The sequence below is a fragment of the Dermochelys coriacea genome, chromosome 3 (genome assembly GCF_009764565.3).
Source record: "Dermochelys coriacea isolate rDerCor1 chromosome 3, rDerCor1.pri.v4, whole genome shotgun sequence".
NCBI classification, from domain to species: Eukaryota; Metazoa; Chordata; order Testudines; family Dermochelyidae; genus Dermochelys; species Dermochelys coriacea.
The window spans coordinates 209,390,205-209,411,649 of record NC_050070.1 but is presented as its reverse complement, the minus strand read 5'-3'; the positions used below and the strand labels follow the sequence as shown (position 1 = coordinate 209,411,649).

The 21,445-nt window shown below is 49.7% G+C and overlaps 1 protein-coding gene across 2 annotated transcripts in view; it reads left to right on the top strand.

Annotated features, from left to right (window-relative positions):
• The window catches only part of MERTK (MER proto-oncogene, tyrosine kinase), a 66,913-nt gene extending 46,581 nt beyond the window's left edge, over positions 1-20,332 (top strand). Inside the window, exons 9-19 of one of the 2 annotated variants that reach the window (XM_038397886.2) lie at positions 1,188-1,341; positions 2,971-3,127; positions 6,798-6,883; positions 7,427-7,522; positions 8,519-8,599; positions 11,593-11,685; positions 12,414-12,532; positions 14,322-14,431; positions 14,939-15,098; positions 15,611-15,747; positions 19,604-20,332. In XM_038397886.2, the coding sequence (XP_038253814.1) occupies positions 1,188-1,341; positions 2,971-3,127; positions 6,798-6,883; positions 7,427-7,522; positions 8,519-8,599; positions 11,593-11,685; positions 12,414-12,532; positions 14,322-14,431; positions 14,939-15,098; positions 15,611-15,747; positions 19,604-20,099 (1,689 nt within the window). In that variant the 3' untranslated portion in view covers positions 20,100-20,332. The remainder of the gene's footprint in view (positions 1-1,187; positions 1,342-2,970; positions 3,128-6,797; positions 6,884-7,426; positions 7,523-8,518; positions 8,600-11,592; positions 11,686-12,413; positions 12,533-14,321; positions 14,432-14,938; positions 15,099-15,610; positions 15,748-19,603) is intronic. The other variant, XM_038397888.2, reaches the window with a different exon arrangement.
• Positions 20,333-21,445: the final 1,113 nt, after the last annotated feature.

Sequence of the window (21,445 nt, the reverse complement as noted above, 5' to 3'; positions counted from 1 at the left end):
CACATCTGGAGTTCAGCCAGGGTGCTATGGAGGGGCCAACCTGACCTGTGGGGAAAGCCTATTCCCCTTTGCTGGAGAGAGGAGGAGCCTAGTGAGGAAGACAAGCCCCACGCAGAACGCTCCCAGAGAGCCTGTCCCTCCCCCAGCAATGTCAGTTTGTGGTAACATGGTCACAGGTAGGGCCGATAGGAGCCTTTGCAGCCAAGCTTGTCGCCCTGCCAGGGCCAAAGTGCAGGACGCCATGTGTGACAAACCTGGAGCGAGGGGCCCAAAAAAATGGTTCATGCAGAGAATTTAAACTGCTGCTGGGTTCTTGTCCCCCCACCCTCATCTGGGCTAGAAGCAAAGGTGCTATAAGCTCTTTGAACTAACAGGCCGGTTACTGGCATGTGGCCAGGTGCTGGTCCTGGGACATGCAGAATGCTGGGCAGGTGACGTTAGGGGAGGGTGGGATTTGCCTTCACCCTTTCAGCACAGAGTAAAGTCTACGCTAGACTTTTCAGACCTGTTAGCTAATACCATTAAACCCTAGTCTAGACAACGCCCCACTGTGACCGGCTCCATATGTAATCTCTGCACAGTGAGTCTGTATCTTAGTTGTAGATAACTTCAACAATACAAGTAAGGGGCTACAAATCTGTGTGGAAAGTAGACTCCTTTGGCTGGGCAGAGAGTGTAGTGGGGAGCTGGGGGAGTATTGGAGTCACTTCTGCAAGCCCCGTGGCTCCAGCAGGGGCAGAGGATAGCCTGAGGACACAAAATAGAGACACATGAACTATCCCTCTCCCCACTGGCTATTGCATGGCTCCCTACTGCTTAGTGATTGTATTTTCTCTTGTGTATGTTTTCCTGGTTCCTCCGGTAGGGTATTTCACCTTGCTGGGGAGGCTGTGACAATTGGGTTGAATCATGCCTCGATCAGTGAAGTGGTTTAAAAAGGAAATCCTGTTCAGCTACTTTGTTTTCATCCAGTTCTTGAAGAACAACTATTTTCTATAAATAGCTCCCAGTTACATTATGCAGGGTCATAACTCCTGCTGGCTATTAAGGGTCAGCAACCAGAAAATTTAATCAGGAAAGAATGTTAGATTAAAATAAATCTTGAGTTTTCATTCTTTGGCGGGTCCAGCGAAAACAAGCTATTCTCCACGGCGCTAGCTTTTTTCTTTCTTTCTTTTCATTTTCAGCAGAATCGTTCTTCTGAAGCCCAGCAGAACGCCACTATCGCCACCATCGCGATCGTAGTCACTAACGCCACGTATGCTGTGCGCGTAGCCGCCATCACCAAGGGGGGGATCGGGCCCTTCAGCGACCCAGTGGTAGTTTTCATTCCAGGGGACGGTAAGAACAAATAGTATGGTCGTGTCATTAAAGAGACATTTCATTTCAAAGAGGCCACTTTGTTTGTGGCATTGCCTGGCTTTGGAATCTGAACAACTTTCTTGTAATGTACATGTTTGACATGGAGAATCTGCCTAGCTATCTAAACGTGTAGTTCACACACACAGCTTTGTTTGATTGCCTCTGCCCCGGCAAGTCGGTGTGGAATTCACCCCACTGCAGCTCCAGCAACGGTAGCAGTTGATCGGAACCGTAGTGTGGACAGGCTACGTGCGTTTTTTATCACTGTGTCCTTATTAATGTGCCCACGCCCGTGTCTGCACAAAGCTTCCATTGCTGGAGCCTCCCCGCAAGCCGGAGAGTGCATCAGTCTCTACTTGCTCTGGTCGCTGCAACCAGCTAAAGATCAGACCTGAGTGGGTGAGAGCCTCATGCCCCTGGCAGAGGGGCCCGAGCCAGCCGCCTCTGGGGGAGGGACCAGCTTCGAGGTTTTATGAGCTTCCGAAGCCTTCTCCAAGTGGACCCTGGCTCTGCAAAGGCCCCAGCGTGGTGGCGGTGGGGATGAGGGGCACGGGTCTCAGCTGTGATCCTCCACAGCTGGCCCTCCCTTCCGGTCCTGGCAGCTCCCGCCAGATTGCCTCTTTCCCGGAGGCCCTTGTTGCTCTTCCACAGACATGGCTACAACTCCTAATACAGCCACCCCCCTGCTCCAGCTTCTCACCCAGCGCAGTCTCCAGGCCTGGGTTCTCCCCAGCCTGCTGCCACTTGGGATTCTGTTGGGTGGCGGGGGCAGACGCCATCCAGAGCTGGTTGGTCGCTCGCTCACACACACGTGGGCATGCACACACACACAGAGAGCCTCTCTGGGGCCCAGTCCAAAGCCCTCTGGATGCCTCCCCACCACTTTCGCGGGTTCCAGAGGGCTTCTGGGCGGGATGTGCATGGCAGAGCTTCTCCCAGCTCTGTAGGGGTTGTGATGGCCAGAGCCAGAGGGCGGGTGCAGAGTGTCAGAGAGGGGTTGCCTTCTGCGCTCGGGTCTTTCCATGCCCTGTGCAGATTGGCTGTTTGCCCCAACCCTCCCCCTCTAGCACAGTCTCTCCACCTGCCCCTCTTCACTTCCTCTGCCCCTCACCCACTCACCTTGTCATTCCCCTCTTAACAACCCTCCTCCCCAACAGATTTCACCCACCCACCCTGACAGAAAACAGCCATGCCGCTCATAGCTGCCCCTGCTCTGGCTGCATGTGTGGAACAGCATTTCCCCTGTCCTGTGGCTGCCTGGCCGATTAGATCGCAAGCTGCCCCAGGCTGGTCTCCTGTTCTGTGTCTGGGCAGCACCTGGCCCAACGGGGCCCTGATCTCGGTTGGCCCCTGGTTGCTACTGTCATAGAGATAACAACATGCCCAGCATTGGGAAAACACATCCCCAAATACCTGTACACCTGGGGTTGTTGTTCAAATAAAGCCATGCAGTGATTTATTCCATCCACATGCAATGTTTTCCTAGTGCTTCTGTATTTCTTTCATGTCTTTTGTGGTTTGAATGCATTGTTTGGTTTTAGTTGTTTAAAAGCCCTCCACGTGTTGTCGACTGACCCCTTTTATGTTCTTTACTCTGGGCTGTTTTAGTAGGTTTGACAGCCTCCGTGCCTTCCTCGACTCCAGCGCTGGGATACAGCCACTCCTTTGCCATAGTCCTTGGCTTTCTCCTTGGAATCGTCGCCATTGGGTTAATCCTGTATTTCTCGGTGATGGTCAGGAAAAGGTGGATGGAAACCAAGTTTGGGTAAGTCGCAGAAATAACTGCTGCGGTAGCACTGAGTGCTGGCCAAAGGGAACGCCTTGCGTAGGACTAGCTGGTGGCCCTGGGGTGGGGCGGAAGTGGGCTGACCAAGGGAAGCAGTGGGAGGCATTCTACCTCCGGTTTTAAATAAACCTTCACGTCTCCTATTTGCCCCAGTAACTGCCAGCGCACACAGCCTCAGCTCCAAGGGGCATGGCCAGATCTTCGTGTTGTATGGAATGTGACATATACTCTTCTCAGGGCAAGGGTCCTGTCACCACCTGCCCTGTGCCTTGCGGGGCCTTTAACTGGGCAGCTTTGGCTCAGCATCCCTCTGTCTGGGTGCTCATGGAAGTTACTCAGTTCCCTGGCTCCAAAGAGAACATGTTGGCCTGACAGTGCTGAGATGGTTTGGGAAGAAAACAAGAATAAGGTGCGTAATGAAGAACATGGGAGGGAAGTGATTTCCACAAGAGCGAGAGAGCCATCAAAGGGTTCCAAACCAAACCAAACCAACATGCTTTCTAGTGTCCAAACTGTAATTCTAGCACGAGGTGGCCTTGCCTAGCACTGTTTCTTATTCACACCACACTGACCGTGTGCTTCAGCCCATCTGGTGGGAGGATCACCTATTACAGACGCCAAGTGCTGGCTGCTTTGTTCTCCCAGGGGGTACCGATCAGGTTTTCTCCCCTTCTTTTTATAATCCAGTAATCCTTGGAAACGGATTATTTCAAAAGCAAGCCACTGTGAGGGTACATGGTCTGTCACTAGGGAGAAGGGGCTGCCTGGCAGGTAATCCCTGAAGACGTCCACAGCCTGCTTGCGTGCCAGAGCCACCTTCTCAGTAACTGAATACGATCTCTCCCTGGGGACCAGCTTTCTGCTCAGACGTAAGCCTGGTGCTCCTCGCCTGCAGAGCCTGCTCCCAGCCAGTGTTGCCTCAGTCCCAGGGCCAGCATCTTCAACAAAGCCCCACCATTCCTCAGCAGCTGAATTTTCCCCACTCGTTACCCAGCACCACTGAAAAGGACAAGCCAAAAAAAAATAAAGGCTAAATACACTGGGTCAAATCTATCCCGGCGGTAACTCCATGGAAGGCCTGGGATGCCATCTAAGACACATTGGATCCATTTTGCCCTATGCCACATCCCTGAGGTGGACAAAACTCCCTATGAGGTAGTTGGGAGTTTTTCACAAGAGCGGAAGGGCCGAAACGTCCATCTCCTTCCTCGGCGTTTCGCTTTTCGTTCAAGGTTCTTTTCATTGCTTTGGAACAGCCTGGAAGGAAAGCCACCCCGGGGAGCCTAGTCTCTCACTGGCCCTTCAGCTCTCTCAGCTTCAGCTCAGTAGCAAGAGAGAGAATATTCAGCAGCAAGCAAAGTTTTGCAAATGGACGATGAAAGCCCCTGGCTCATCTCCTACAGCACCCATGTAACAATCTCCTAACCCTTGAGCAGCATAAGTAACTTCAGTATGTGATTGTCAACTCTTATTATGCAAACATTATTTTCTTTGCTATTTACGTTGCATTATCGGTATTGGAAATTTCTTTATAAACCCAGCATTAAGGGGCTCTGGCTAACTACCAAGATCTAACCATGAAGAAAAAAGTTCTATACGTCAATAAAATGAATCAAGATTATTTTAGCTCACTTAAAAAACAGCAAATCCAGGGATTTGGTTTGGTTATTTTGTAGGAGGGGAGGGGGGATTTTTGTTCATCTCTAAAAACCAGCTGCATTTTACATCAGAATTTGGCCTGCATATGCCCAGTGCTGTGGAATAGCATTCTTCGCTGCACTGAAAATACTTAAGCTGTGAAGGAAGAATTTGGTTGTTATAAAGGCAAAGGAATACGGCCGTACTGCGGAAGAGTGAGACTAGTTCTGCCTCGCGTCAGGGTTTGTGGGCTGTGCCATTTTCTTGTGCAGCCCGGCTGCTGATACACTTTTAGTACACTTGTTCTAATCCTTAGCCTATCTGAGCAGAGTGACTGCCAGTGCTGCATTGTGTGATGGCTTTTAATAACATGAACAATGGTCCCTTATTAACAGCACGCATTCTCCCTTATGACCTTTTAAGCTGGGTTTCAAACTAGGCCAACCCCTGCACTTTTTGTTCATAAACAATTTGATTCTTTCTAGTCAAAACTTTGTAAATAACCAGCTCTTTACACATGTGCAATAACATGCTTCTGGGAATTCAGCCCCACGGGAATCTTGATGTAACACCTTTTGTGTGTCTTTGCACGTCTGCAGTCATGGTAAAAGCTCCTCCTCTCTGAGAATGGTCACTGCAGCTTTCAATATCGAAACCAAACTTGGATTCCTGTGGGCGCAGAGCACTGGAGTAAAGGAGTTTGCAAAAATGGATAAATGAATCCTAACTGCTCTGGCTTTCCCAAGGAGTTAGACTGGATCCCAGTCTGGCAACAGGTGGTGTATCTGGATCCCATCTGCCTACTGGGCAAACATCTTGTAAATGTCTCTTTCCGCACGTCTGTTTGACTAACACGTGTTAAAATCGGCACGTTAGTTTTCCCTGATGCTGTCTTCCTACAGAAGGCCCTGTAGGGTTCAGTGTCTGCTACAGTCAAGTCAGACAGATTCCAGAGCACATTTCAGTCTCAGGCCTGCAGCATTTTGAGCTCTGGGGTTTGCTGCTTGTTTGGCCATAATCCCCTTTTGTTTCTGAAAGAGGAAGGGGCTGAAGTTTTGAGATGACCGGCTAACGCTGAGAATGGGAATCGGCTCTGCTGACAATAGAGAAGCTCTTGGTTTCTTTGTGAGACATGACAGTGTGGGTGAACAAATACCGGGTACACCAATATTTCACAATGGGCTCTTCAGTCTAGCAGAGAAAGGTCTAACACCACCCATGGCTAGTAGGTGAAGCTAGACAAATTCAGACTGGAAATAAGGCATCAATTTGCAGTGAGGGCAATTAATATTGGAACAGTTTATCAAGGGTTGTGGTGAATTCTCCATCACTGACACTTTTAAAATCAAGATTGGGTGTTTTTCTTAAAAGATCTGCTCCAGGAATAATTTGCAGGTCTCTGGCTTATGTTACACACGAGGTCAGACTAGATGATCACAATGGGGCCGTCTGGCTTTTAAAATCTATGAAAGGACAGTGATCACAGGGCCATATTATTATCAATACACACTCTGTTGTGTGATTAGGAAAATGAGCCATTAGTGTGGATGAAGTGGTGTTTTCCCCCCACCATCCTTTATAGAGCGGCGTAGGACTGTGTGCAGTGCAAAGTTACATCGGCATAGCTGTGTTTCTCCGGGGTGTGAAAAATCCACATCCCTGCGAGATGTAGCTCCACTGACCTAACCCTGTTTACGCAGTGCTGGGTGGAATGCCTTCAGCCATCGGAGAACTCCCATCATCGTAGTAAGTGGCTGCACCGAAGCACTGGCTGTGCCGCTGTATCAGGTGTAGACGTAGCAAATGGCGATTTTGACAAGATCTTGTGAACAAAGCGAGGGTAGCATGCAGCAGGAGGGAAAGGCACTGGGCGGGAGAGAAGGTGTGGTTCCTTTTCACCATAGCCATCTCAGCGAGGCAAATGTAGTAGCCTGGGTAGCTCCGGCCCTACGCTCCAGGAAGAGAGAGGAAAAGTCCTTCCCCGGCACACGTTCTGTTTCTGTCCCCTTAGGGATGCTTTCCACAGTGATGATTCAGAGCATGCCATCAGCTACACGGCAAAGCAGTCCTACAGCCGGAGAGCCATTGAACTGACATGTAAGCTTTGATGGACGCTGTTGTAAGGGCTGTTGTGAAGAGGGCGGTGGAATACGTGGGGATTTGGGCAGAGGGCTGACGGTGAAACAGGATCGCAGGAGCCTGTGTGTGTGCATGCAACCAAATGAGGAGGCATCAATTAACCACAAGGGACCTGATCCTGGCCCCGCTGGAGCCTCCTTGTGCTGGTCCAACACATAAAATAGTCACAAAAATGGAGTAACTGTCTACCTGGGCTTTCTCCTGGCCTCCTTGGGCCTCCCCCACTCTAGCATGCACTGGGGCTGGACCAGGCCCACACGGAGGGGCTGAGCACCTTCACATGCCATGGGCCTCAATGGGAGCCGGGGGCTGGTATGTTGAGGGGTGGCTTGTCCCTGGAGCAGTGTGGAGAGAGCAGTTCTGCCTTCCCCCGCAAGCACCAGGGAAGGATTTAGCCCTGAAGGTGCCTCTGATGTGTTGTCCACCTGTGGCAACCATCCTGGGTTTGAAGCATCCGGAGACGTGCTGAGCTCCCCAGCTCACCAAGGGCCTCTCTTGCAGTGGCCAGCCTGGGTGTCAGCGAGGAGCTGCAGCAGAAGCTCCAGGACGTCGTGATTGACAGGGATTCCCTCACCCTGGGGAAGATTCTGGGAGAGGGTGAGTGGTGCTGAATGTCCGGAGCGCCCTGGGTGGTTGGACGCAGTGCTGAATCTACATGGTGTTAGCTGGCACCGTTGCCTCTGCCCATGTGCGGGTTTCCCTGCATCCTCCCAAGACCCAGCACCTGGTGGGGAGGCAGGGTGGCCTAGAGGACAAGGCACTGGGCTGAGACTCATGAGACCTGGGTTCTCTTCTTGGCTCTGCTGCTGACTTTGGGCAAATCCCTTCATGGCTCTGTGCCTCAGTTTCCCCTCCCACCCTTGTCTAAGTTGTGAGCCCTTTGGCACAAGGACGGCCTTTTGCTGTGTGTCTGTTCGGCACCCAGCACAAAGGGCCCTGATCTCTAGGACTAGTGTAGTAGACGGGAGAACACGGAGGGCCAGTAGGTGCTCAGAATGCCTGCCCCAGGCCCTCACTGCACAGGGAGCCGGACTGCTACTACATAGATAGCACACTGCCCTGCAGGGGAAGCATGGCCCCATCTCTTTCCCATCCCCACGGGGATGATGTGTGACCCCAGGAGCTGCAGGCTGGAGCTGGGCATTAGGGTGTGGAAGGCTCCAGCCCTTCCCCTTGCTAAGCACCTTGTTATTACCCAGCCCTGCTCTGCCAGAGCCGAGGTCCTGCTGCCATCCCCAGCTGCTACGTCCTTTACTCGCTGGGCTGGCAAACACCATACTGCCTGTGTGAGTAGAGCAGAGCTGCAGTCTGACTGGTGCTTAGCCTGTCCGTGCTCCAGCCCCGTGTGCGATTCCATCGTCCCCCCAGGCTGGGGACAGCCGGTCGCAGCAGCTGTAGTGTATCCAGCACAATGCACCGTCTCTCCTCTGTGTGTGGTGTGAGCCAGGCACAGCATGGACCAGACATGCTCTGCCCCCCTGCTCTACCAGCATCCCTGCGATTTTGGGTCTGTCGTGCGGAGGCTGGGTGTGGCTGGGTGGTGCCGTGGGGCTGTGGACAAAGGAGACTGTTCCTTCTCTCTTCGTGGTACAGGAGAGTTTGGGTCAGTGATGGAAGGGCACCTCAGCCAGCCCAGTGGCACTGTGCAGAAAGTCGCCGTGAAAACCATGAAGTGTAAGTAGCGGTGATGGCTGTGAGATCTAGTGCTGTTTGGTTTTGTCACAAGATTTGCCCAGCTTGCCCAAGGCCAGGGATGAGAGCACCTGGCGCTGCGGGTGAATGCCAACCTAGCCCATGCAACCATTAACGTGGCTTGTTCTAGAGACTGCGTTGTGGGGCAGGGGATTGTCAGCCATAGCTAAGCAATAGCTGCTTGGATACAGGGTATTTCACGGGGATCAATGAATAATTAGGAGGAGGAGATAAGGACCGTCCTCCCAGTAATCCCCAGGAAAGGGCCCCTGGGGTCAGTGTCAGGTGATCGAATTGAGGGTAAGGGAAGACCTAGGAGAGACACTTGCTGTGTGGTGTCGCTCTGTGTGTCCGTCCCTTTCTAGAGAACAATGCCCTGTAGCCAGATCAGCCAGTCCGATTTCTGGAAAGCGTGCTCAGCGTTCAGCCCAGAATTGCAAATCCTGAGAAATGAAAATGAAGCAAGAGGATTTGTTCTCTCTGGGGGCAGGGAGCTGCTGGATGGGGACGGGGTTTCTTCATACCCTTTTCTATTGAGTGGAGAATTCGCTCGCTGTTCTCCAGATTTCATTGAGTTATTATTGATTATCTGCGTTACTGTAACATCCCCTGTGTGTCTCTCTTGTTTGCTACCCCAGACAGTTCATTCCCCAGGCACTTTGCTTTTCTGCAGAATTTTAGGTTAGTGTTTGCTTCCCACCCAAGGGAAATGTCAAAACCCACCTCATGCTGGAACTGCCGCGCTTGCAGAATCTGCGATGGACGTGGTGGTGTGGCCATCTCATAAAGCATTTCTGGTGTGTGCTGTGGGCAAGAATGCTGGGAAATGTCATTGGATGGGCTGCATGGTGCTGCTTCTCTTTCCAGGTCTCCTCCCCAGAGCCAACCCCTGGGCTCACATGTCTGTTGTAGGTAAATTGTCCCTCCCCACGTCAACAAAGGAGAGCGCAAATTGCCAGCGTTTTTATAAGCAGAGCTATAAATTAAAGGGTCCCGGTCTGGGCTGTGTGCCGCAGGATTTACAGTAGATGTCGCACGCCGCCCTGGGAGAGCACCCCCTGCTGGATACTCACCAGGCTGCTATGTTTGGGTCCCACACTCCAGACCTTTATGGAGTTGAACTCTTCAGGGATCCGTGCTGCTTGAAGCAGACAGACAAGCAGCTAGACTTTGCAAAGGTTTCTAAACACACGTACTCTTTGCTTAGATAGCACAGAAGATAGATCCAGACGGACTCTATAAACGGTTCCCCGACTCTGTTTCCCCACCACTCTGGAGCCCTGTCTGGCTTAGGTCAGAGTCCACTAGGGGAGTGGAGTTGCCTCCGAGGCACAGAAAAACTGGCCAGTCATGTAAGAGTTGAAGAGATTCAAGGGTGGGGCTAGGGCGCTGCTTCCTGATTAGCTGGTGTCTGCTCCGGCATGCTGCATGCATGCAGAGCAGGACCAGGGTGCTGAATGGACCCTTGGGCGGCTGCGGTGCACGTCGAGCTGTGACACACATGGCCAGCGTTACCAGATTGCTGCACACGCCGCCATCCATGTAGATAGCCAGAAATACCCAGCAACAGCAAAACACCTGGCAAAAAACGTCTTTGGACTGGCAACCAACACGGCGGTAGAAAAACCAGCCAGGCCAGTCAAAAACCAGCCAGCTGGCAACCCCATCAGGAAGTCAAGGATTCTCCTCTTGTTTATGGAGTTTCGCTCCCTCTACTGTGTGGCCAGCTTTCTTCTTTCTCGGCTGGTCCTGCAGTTAAATCAAGACCATCACACACTCTCCCACTATGAAAGCATGCCCCTTTGCCTGCCCACCTTCCCTGTGTGTCTTTGAGTCCACTATGTTTCTCAGTTTCTCAGCCTGGGGGTTTTGAAAAGGCTGGCCCAACACCTGGTTTCTTTGTTCTGCTGTTTTGGAGATTTTCCACTCTCTTGAATTCAGGCTCCTGCAGACAACTGGGAGAAACCAGCTTCTCCCAGCCTTCAACCGTCTATCTGGGTCAACCTGCCCTTAATGACTGGCTCTTTCAAAGAGACCAGGTTGGGGAGGGAATACCTTTTACTGGATCACCTTCTGTTGGGGAGGAAGACAAGTTTTCAAACTACACAGAGCTCTTCTTCAGCTTGTCTTCTGACTCGAAGAGCTGTGCATAAGCTTGAAAGCTTGCCTCCTTCACCAACAGAAGTTGGTCCCATAAAAGGTTTTCCCTCCCCTGCCATTTCTCTCTAGGTTGTGCGTGGACAGCTTCCCCAGATGGCCAGAGTAGACCAGGGAGACAGAACGCAGATCAGCATCGCACAGGAAAAACCATGCAGAGTTTAGAAGAGAAACTATCTGCCTGGGCTCATTCTGCAGCACCTGCAGATAAACCGAGCACCCCTCAGGCACCCCAAGCAGGAGTTGCACCCAGCCCTAGAGCGATGATCCAGGAAATGTAATAGACAAGGTGTCCAGAGATCACATAGACCTTCTTGTCGGGGCCTGGGCACCGATCTCTTCTGCGGGAGCTCAGGGTAGCCAAAGCATTGCTGCACTCGGCTGGTGCACTGAGACAGCGGCACGCTGCATTAACACAGCCCACATCGTGTGCTCTGTGGGAAGCAGGCAGTGCACAAACCCACCCAACCAGCTGTGTGAGCGCCGGACGCGATATTCCCTGCTTGCTTATGAACCCTAAACCAGAATAACCCTTTCCTGTTCCGTCACCCTCCCCCTGCTCCGACTGCTGCCCAGGAATAAAATGAAAGCCATGCAAAGCCCACGCTCGCTGCAGCAAACATCCCGATGCAGGCCTGCTACCCCTCTCTTGCTTTCTGTCTGGTAATATCGTTCCTTTCTCCCTCGCCTAGGTGGCGGCTTTTCTGACAACTACCCAGAATAGGAAGTCCTGGCAATAAGACCCATCACAACAGAAATGATTTGGGGAGTTTAATCTTTTTTTGTTTTAAGTGACCTCCCTTTTCTGGTGTTTTCAGTGGAGAACTTTTCCCAGCGAGAGATCGAAGAGTTCCTCAGCGAAGCAGCGTGCATGAAGGACTTCGATCACCTAAATGTCATCAAACTCCTAGGTACATGGACAGCCCCCGGGGGGGGGAGGTAACTTTTCCATCATGAGGGAATTTTGCCATTAGTAAAAGCATAGGGTGATGCTCCTCTCCAATCTGCATTGCCCATCTGCTGCCAATATTTTGCTCTCCCGAAATGCACAGGTTTCTGACTAGTGCATGTTAAATTTGACAGCACGTCTACATTCCAGCAGAGCGTGGCAGTCCAGATCCGAAGACGATTGCCTGTAGGGAAAGGGCCTGGTGGTGGCAGCTGGGGAACAGTTCTGGGTTGGTGTTGTGTATTGCACCTTTACCTTTCTAGGCCTCTGCTCTCAGCAGCAGCCACTCTGTAGCTCAGAGCCTGCTCGGGGCGGGGACGCTGGGCTCTCGTACGGAAACCTGGCTTGGGTTCTTTCCATCAGACTGACTGACAGTGACTGCTGCTTGCAGCTGGGTACGCCCAGCACAGGGACCCCAGGATAGTGGAGCTGAGACCTAATGGCCCAGCATTGCCAGAGCACGTGGACACCCCCCCCCGCCCTGATGTTCTCCTGTACCCAGCGAAGGGGACAGACAGGAGTGGGTATTGAAGAGCCAGCTACATTAGCTCTACGGGACCCACAGTTTGCCCAGCCAAGGGCAAGCCCCACCTTGCTCACCAAGCCTTCCTAGGACTCAGCTCCAGGATGGGTGTCAGTCTAGGCAATGGCCTGGCCTGGTGCACGACGCTCCTCTTCCGTTTGTTCCAGGTGTGTGCATAGAGCTGAGCTCCCGGCAGATCCCGAAGCCCATGGTGGTTCTCCCGTTCATGAAATATGGTGACCTGCACAGCTTCCTGCTGCGCTCGCGGTTTGAAACAGGCCCCCAGGTAACGAACTCAGCTGTTGTAAAGCACTGGTTTGCTTAACCAACAAGGCTGCTAGGAGGAGCTGATGCCAGGTTGTATTCAGCATTAATGATCAACCCAGAGCCAAATCTTCCGGTGCCTTACGTTGAACTGTGGAAAAACTCTGGCTTTATTTTTCTGAAACATAAAAAGGAGACAGGTTTCAGAGTAGCAGCTGTGTTAGTCTGTATCAGCAAAAAGAACAGGAAGACTTGTGGCACCTTAGAGACTGACCAATTTATTTGGGCATAAGCTTTCGTGGGCTAAAACCCACTTCATCAGATGCATAGAATGGAACATATAGTAAAAAGATATTTATACATACAGAGAACATGAAACAATGGATGTTGCCATACCGACTCTTAACAGACCAATCGATTAAGGTGGGCTGTTATCAGCAGAAGAAAAAAACCTTTTGTAGTGATAAATCAGGATGGCTCATTTCCAACAGTTGACAAGAAGGTGTGAGTAACGGTGGCGGGGGGGAAATTAGCATGGGGATGCATCCGATGAAGTGAGCTGTAGCTCACAAAAGCTCATGTTCAAATAAATTTATTAGTCTCTAAGGTGCCACAAGTCCTCCTTTTCTTCATGGGGAAATAGTTTTACTTTGTGTAATGACCCATCCACTCCCAGTCTTTGTTCAAGCCTAATCTAATGGTGTCCAGTTTGCAAATTAATTCCAATTCAGCAGTCTCCTGTCTTTGCAAAACACCAGGGAAGAAATCCCACCCCGACTGAAATCAGTGGGAGTTTTGCCATTCACTTCACAGGGGCCAGTACTTTGCCCTGGAGATAAAGATGGCAAAGTGTTTTTACCCTCCCTTCGTACGGCTGAGAAACTGAAGCACACAGCGGTTGAGTGACGTGACCCATGAAGTGTCTGAGCTTTTCATGATTTATGAAGAATAAAACTGAGCTGCACTTCTCCATAAGAAAAAGCAAAGGGAGGCAGGATAACGAACATCCACTATTAGTGCAACACAGTTACATTCCCGTACGAGGGAAAGCACGAGAGATCCACCTCCCAGAAGCTTTGTTAATGCCAAGTTCAGTGCCCAGACACCCCTGGTCTCCGGGTTCGCATTGCAGGGTTGGGAACGGTAGTTTGGTTTTCGTTCAGCAGAACAGCCAGCAGTGGTATTTCATTTCGCTGCAGTAGCCATTGTGGTAGCCTGGCAGATAATGCTTCCCATTGTTTCTAAACTACCATGCCTGGCACCGATTGTTTCCGTATCTTCCTAACTAAATAGATCCTGTTGTTTTGGTGAGTTAACTCCCAGTGGAGCACCAGTAAGACACCATGATGCTGAGAATCATGCAGCTGTGAGCAAGCAGAGTTGCTTGTGCTATTCCTATTGGGCTGTGCTGAAATTGTTTAATTTACTCATGTCTTACAAAGAAGAGCTCTGACACTAAACTGATCTGATTTATCAGGCCGCCCTGAACAATCAAGTATTTCAGTGCTCCCACCGCAAACAGGTCTGCCTGGGCTATGAACCACTGGAAAGCTCGCTGGTAGTTTGGCATGTAATTATGCACTGATCAAAGAGAGCCTTGTCCTACTGGCCATTGTGTAGAAATGGAAAATGTGTTTTCTTGTTTCCCTGGGGCCCTGGCCTGTGAGTGTCTCTGCTGAGGTTTTGAAGTGGCCTTAACTCTTGTTGGGCTACATGGGAGTTGCTGGGGTCCACTTGCAGCAGTGTTTGCCGATAATGTTCCAGCCTTTACATGCTTCCCGTACGTGCGAACCTTCTCCCTCTCTTCCCAGCATGTACCACTGCAGACCTTGCTGAAGTTCATGGTCGATATTGCGCTCGGAATGGAGTACCTCAGCACTCGGCAATTTCTCCATCGAGATTTAGCTGCTCGAAACTGCATGTGAGTTTAGTTTCTCTGTTTCATTGCAGATAGTCAAATGCCAGCCTGTGCAGGCTCTTCGTGGTGTTTCTGACGCACTCACTTTAGAAAGAAACCTTTCACTTTCCTATCAAATCTCCTCGGTCTTGAGAAACAGCCAAGTGAAAACAGCTCATGTTTTAACTCAGAACGTGTATTGTCAGACTTTCTCTTTCACTCAGTTTTCACAGGAACGGTAGTAGGCAAAAGGAAGTCCTGTGGCCTGGCTATGCAGGTGGTCAGACTCGATGATCACAGAGGTCCCGTCTGTCCTTAACTTTTGTGATGGAGGGTGGGCGGTAGGAATAAGACCTTTGCCAGCTGTTCCACTTTAAATCTTGGCACATTTATCCTAGTAAGAAATAACATGGGGGGAGGGGTGCTTGGAGGCCCTGATTCTGGAGAAGTGTGAGTATCTTTACACCTGTGAGCAAGTAAACATAGTCTCGTTCAGCATTCATTTTAACATTTTCTTGTAAACACTGACAGGTTACGGGACGACATGACTGTGTGTGTGGCGGACTTTGGCTTGTCGAAGAAGATCTATAGTGGCGATTATTACCGTCAGGGGCGCATTGCTAAAATGCCTGTCAAGTGGATTGCAATTGAGAGCCTGGCTGATCGGGTGTACACGACCAAGAGCGACGTGGTATGTAGACCAGGTGCAGGGTCCCCGACCCTACCGTTAGAACTCCAGTCCATGGTAGAAGTGTGTAATACAGCCAGACATTAGAAATGTTGATCGCTGCGGGTGTTTCTTAGCCCTCTGATTTTCATATTTGGATTGTTTTAATCGGCCTGTGTTGTTTTTTTGGTGTGTCACCTACATTAGCTTCATTTGTTTTTGTATCCTGAAAATAGAAAAGCCAAATAAATAAAAGCATGAGGATTTGACAGTAAACTGAGCTATATTGGTGAGTGGTGCACTGATCTCTCTTTGCTTGTAAAGGCTCCTGGAATAGGTTTATTGAGTGAGCCACTGAGCTATTGTAGGACATTGCATATTATTTCCAGCTTGGAAACATATTCACACTATGCATATAATTATCCACATTATGCAAGATCCTGATGGGCTTTAGGAAATGACCTTTCCCCATGAAACGACTCATTCAGTCCTTCTGGAAATGTCATCTTAATAGGCTTTCCCTTTGTTTTTTGTAGTGGGCATTTGGGGTTACGATGTGGGAGATAGCCACTCGAGGGATGACTCCGTACCCAGGAGTGCAGAACCATGAAATCTATGACTACCTCCTTCACGGTCACAGGCTGAAACAGCCAGAGGACTGCTTGGATGAGCTGTGAGTATTCATGTTGTACATTCGCACATGTGGACTCAATTTATTCACAGGAACATGTTTGCACTTGTCAATCTCAACTGTTTCAATAACACCCAGACTGTCAGCGTTTACCCTCGCTCAGTTGCAGAGTCCTTGCTACGCATCATTCCTCACGCTCTTCCCATGGTTTTGTGGCTCACTGTAGCTAATTGGATACAGCAGCTAACGGCTGTCATGGATGTATGGTTTAGCTTTCAAATGTGAACTTGGCTGAAACTTGGGGAATAAAAAGCTCTGACTGATAGCTTATTGACACAAATTACTTCCATCTGTTTCTCCTTTACAGAATGGCAAAAGAAACATTTGGGTCCAGATTTTCAGACATTGTAAATTAAGGTAGACCCACTGATTTAAATGGAATTGCACTGATTCACACAAGCTGAAGGCCAGAGCCCACTGACTCCAGTGGTTCTGCACGGATTCACACCAGCTGAGGATCCGGCCCTCTGTTTTTAGGGTTTCTGATGATTTTGGCATCAACCTCGGACAAAAATGTTTAAAATTTGAGTTTTAAAAATCGCAAGCCATGAGCCTTTAATTGTGCATGTGTTTAGTGAACAGTGGCTTTAGAGGGACACGAGGAATGTATTATAAATTAATGTAGAGTTAATCGGCATATCAAATCAGTCTGTAACTTAACTCTTCTAAAATTTTGCTTCAGCTTGAGGGAGTTCTGGCTGCTAACTACCCCATGCTGGAGTTGCCAAGAACTTTGTAAAGCCCAGTCTGGGGATGTGCACTTGGAGTTTGGTTCTCAGGAGCTGAGCTGCTGCCAAGTGTAGGGCTTCCCTAGCGTTCCAGAAGGAGCTGCTCCTGGAGGGGATCTTCAGGGGGCGTGCTGGGTGATACTGTTCATGTGTGAAATCCTATTGCTTTAAAAGGAAACTTGGATGATAAGGGGCCAGTTCTGCTCTTGAGCTCTTGTGCACAACCCCACTGAGGCCCAAAGAGATGTTCAGCATTGGCCCTTCTGTCCTTAACATCTGTAAATCTATGGAAAAGAGACCTTACAATGTGAGTGAGCTCTGAAGGCATTTTAAATGTCTGGGCAGCTCACAGAGGGGTTTGTATTAAAAGTTGGCTGAACTGCCGGAGTCTGAAGAATTCTTGTGTGCAGTCACAGCTCAAAATGTTTAAACCCTCACAGGCCAAGGGGAAACCATGTTAATAAACAGGACTTTGGAAGTTGCATAATAACAGTCCCTAAAAGGGACGCACTCAAAGATAGTAGCCAAAAGCCCCGACCTTGCCAAACAGGTATTCCCTTTGCAAAGGTCTCTCCTGCTCTTTCCCCTTCTCTGTGCTGCTGCAGATTGGTAGAGAAAACAAGCCCATCTGTGAACTGTGCCTGGCACACAACTAGAGCCTGTTCTCACGCTCTGGCTTTGGATGCACTTGTTTGAATTTAGTCGCAAGAGTAAACTGGACCGTTTCCCCACTGCTTTAGAGCAGTTGTAACAATTGTTTGGCAAAAGAGCTGCATGGAAAGTGTGATTGCTGCCAGGTTATTGCATCTTGGCATGAATTCAAGCCCTGAAGTCGTGGTTTTATGGGTGTGCTATTTTAAATGCCCTTCCCTGAAGCGAGTCATGAATAAACCGTTGATTTGGATCAACGTCTTAGATGGCAGACGAGGGCGAATGTCCAAGGATTAATGGTTGTAATGTGTCACTGTTAATTTCCAATTAGTTATACCCTCCAGCATACACAAAAGGAACCTGCAACACTGTTTCTCGTCAGGAGCAGATCCAGCAAAGTGTTACGTGCCCTCAACTCCCAAAGACCAGTTTGCCTGTAGCTTGGCCTGATTCGCTGCACTCTCGCTTGTGGCATCCGGCAGTACCGTTTTTAGTATTGTATTTGGGGCACTGAGGTCAGTAAGGGTCAAGTCTTAAAAGACATGATATCTTCCACTGTTGTTTGCCGCCTCGCTGCAGCCATGTTGGTCCCAGGATATTGGAGAGGTGAGGTGGATGAGGGTTTCCTCACCCAGCAGGTCTTAAAAGAAACAAACATCAACTAATAATCAATTAATGATACAGAAATCCATGTAATTGGGCCCCTGAGTGTAGTTGTCTATAAAATTTAGAGAGAGAGAAGGTAGGTGAGGTAATATCTTTTACTGGACCAACTTTTGCTGAGGTACAAGCTTTTGAGCTACAAAGAGGTCATCTTCCAGTCTGGGGAAGGCAGCAAAGTGACTGAGGTAAATACAGGTTGGGGCAGATTGTTAAGCAGAAGGAGTAACGCACATTGGTGGCAGTCATTTGAAATGAGGTGGGCAGTTGCGGGTTACATAGTTGTGCCTAAAGGGTTTGAGCTGGACAATGTTGGCAGTGTTGTAGTTATGTTGGGCCCGGGAAATGAAAGAGGGTGTATCTCGAAAACTTGTCTCTTTCACCAGCCTCGCCCACCTGGTCTCTCTCAAATTTAGAGGCAGCCTGGAAAATTGTTGTTTTTGGTTTCTTTTTAAAGGAAAAATGACCCATAGTTAAGCTTTAAGTCGTTTTCAGCTGATCAGGGAGAGAAAGGAGGGTTGATTAACACACTCTCCACATTCTAGTTTACACCAAAAGAGTGAAGAGAAATGTGCAGAGCATCAGATGACCATAAAGAAGCAGAGGCATATCTTTGCTTTCGAAAAGACACCTCTCTTAGGCCCTGCCATAAGGTACTAGCCGGCAGTGTGCTGTCACTGCTAATGTCCTGAGTTCAAATCCCTCTGCCAGCCCAAAGGGGTCCGTTTCAGTTGCACTGAATGTAAAGATGTCTTCCCACCACCCCAGTGAAGGAGTTAGCTTCATTTTACAGACGGGGAGAACTGAGCTATAGAAAGGTTACAGGTCACCGGCTCAAGGCCACCCAGTGAGTTGGTGTCCGAGCTAGGATTAGACCTTCACAATTCCCGGCTCCCAGTGTTGTCCTAGACTATTCTGCTTTTCCTACCGCTGTCAACTTCTGTGACTGACCGTACTCAAGTGGCCAGTCAATGATTTCTCTGTGAGCAACAGAGCGCCTAGCAATAGTGAATGTGACAACAGCTGCCTTTCATTTCCAGCCCAGAGTCAGCTTTTGTTGGTCACTGTAGGTGGTGGCACTGGAAAGTCTACGTTGGCCTGTCACCTCCAAGGTAGAAGAGTTTATCTAGATTCCTCCTCAGAACACTTTACTCAGAGGACATTCCTGTCCCCATCAAGCAACAAATACTCTGCTGCCCCTGGGACTTGAGGGCGATAAGAGAGGAACTCCAATTGCAGGAAAAAGATCTATTTATAGATGTTGGTCAGGTGCTGGGCAGAGCACCCTAGCTGAGGTTTGCTGTTAAATTATGGAATCAACCTCTTTGTTGACATGTGAAGAATGCAGCATATCTTCCCCCAAGTGACACCATTTGCTATCGGAATAGTGATGGAATATTCTGAGAATTTAGAAGTAAAATAAAGTTAAAATTAATATCACAAGGACCCTTTAAGGGCTGTGTCACCTTGAGTCAGATCCTTTTTGTCCTGTGTGGGCTCAGCTGAGGCATTTTCTAGCTACACCAAAGTTGGTGACTCTGGAGTACACCTTGTCTCTCTCATATTCTGGGCCCACGACAATACTGCATAGGCCTATAGCAGTAATTTTGGAAGATAAATGGTTAGGAGCAATGGTCATTTTTCTCATTAGTCTTCATAAATGAAAGACTCTCCTTCAGCAGAGCCAGAAGGATGAAAGGATGTTCTCTTTCAAGCACAGCTGTCCTGTGCGTCGTTCAGCACCATTTAGTGAACAGTGCAGCTTCCTGAAGAACTGTTCTATTTCCTTGTGCTTTCAGGTATGAAGTGATGTACTCCTGCTGGAGAGCAGACCCCCGGGAGCGACCTGCATTCCCAGAGCTAAAACTTCACCTGAAGAAGCTATTGGAAAGTTTGCCCGAAGTGAGTGGGTCTGAAGATGTCATTTATATCAACACAAGCTTGCCAGAGGAGAGCGAGGAGCTGATGGAAGAGTCCGAATTCCCTCAGACAGACATGGCTCTCAATCCCAGTTACATAACTGTGTCCCTTTCCGCCAAGCCAGACACCACGGTTGTCACTGCAGATGTCCATGAAAGTGATCAGCTGGAGGAAAGGTATATCTTAAAGGGGGAGACGGACGAACAGACTGCTAGCACCCTGACTCTGGAACAGGGGCGCGCCCCTCTTCTGCGGGGCACTGTCGCCCGGAACGGGGCCACGTGGTGTCCAGCCAGCCTGATGCTGGGCAGCTCGTTAGGAGATGAACTGTTGTATGCAGATGACTCTTCTGAGGACTCCGAAGTTCTGCTGTGAAACGAGAACTGAGCTATTCTGAGGCCAGACATTTGCAGCAAATGTTTCACTTGGTGTATTTGTGTCTTACAGAAATAGCATTGTAAGGTGACTGGGCCATTCCAGCCGTCTAGCAAGTGGCCAAGGCAACACAAGCTATCTGAGTTTGTACAAAGTGATGTCTCTATCGATCGACACCAGAGAGTTGGCAGGATTATGTTTTAATAAATCACAACCTGTGGTGGTCTATTTTATTTCTTCTTCCATTGCTGTCTTGGAATTGGAGTCTTTCCCTCCCCTGCAGCCGTTCCCTACGTTATATCTCAGTGTTAAAACCCTGGTGTTCATGCTCTTCTCTTTTTTTATTAAATGGAATAAATGATAGTTTAGTCTTGGGATGTTTCTGCTGTTTAAAAACTGCATGAACAGGGGCTAACCGTGTCAGAGCTGTAATTACACTGTCCCCTTATACACAATCTGCCCTGCCCATGGGATAGAGCTGTAGAACCGAGCTCAGGATTTAGTATTTGGAAGGTGACTGGTGAAAAGGCTGTATTAACAGGTTACAGCCCTGGCAAGGCTGTATGGTGCCAGATCAGTTCACTCATACGCGCCCCCTCACCTCCTGCACAAGTGCCAGGCAATGCAGGGGCTTCTCCCGCGTAGCGTTTCCCTTGTAGGAGACAGCCCAAGGTGGCAGGGGAGGAGGCAGGCCGTAGCGAAGGATGTGATGTGCACCATCCAAAGGGATTGTGTGGCGAGCTCATTCCCTGCTTGTAGGTTTCTCCAGATTCCTAGGAGCCTCCCAAGTATAGTGTTCGGTCCCGTCCTGGAGCTCATGCCATCAGAAACCCCCTGCTCCCTGCCGTACCCCCAGAGCTGCTGGGTCAGAAGCAATAGAGAACAACTGAGCAGTGCACCGTCGGGGGCTGTGATCAGATGGACGTGGGACAGACGTTGTCCTTCTACGCTGTCCTTCGCCCCTCAGAGACAGTCAGTTGGTATGTTTCTGGTAGAACGTTTTAACCGTGCCGAGGAGCCATCCTGATGACAACATGAAAACAGCTGAGCCAGGAGATGGGGCAACTGCAGTGGGTATTTTTCATTTATTTTTTATTTTAGATTTCAAACCTGGAAATCTAGTTTGGCTCCTAAATCCATATTCAGGCACTGGAATAAATGGCCAGTTTTCAGGCGCCCAGAGAACCTGCAGCTCCGCTTGCAGGTGGCCTGGAGTATCAGCACATCAACAAGGGGAGTAGGGCACCCCCGAAAATCAGGACATTTATTCTGCATAAATCTGGGTCTGGGAGCCAGCCTAACTTCAGGCGAGTGCTGATGGTGTTGGCTGCCCGTTTTGGCCCCCA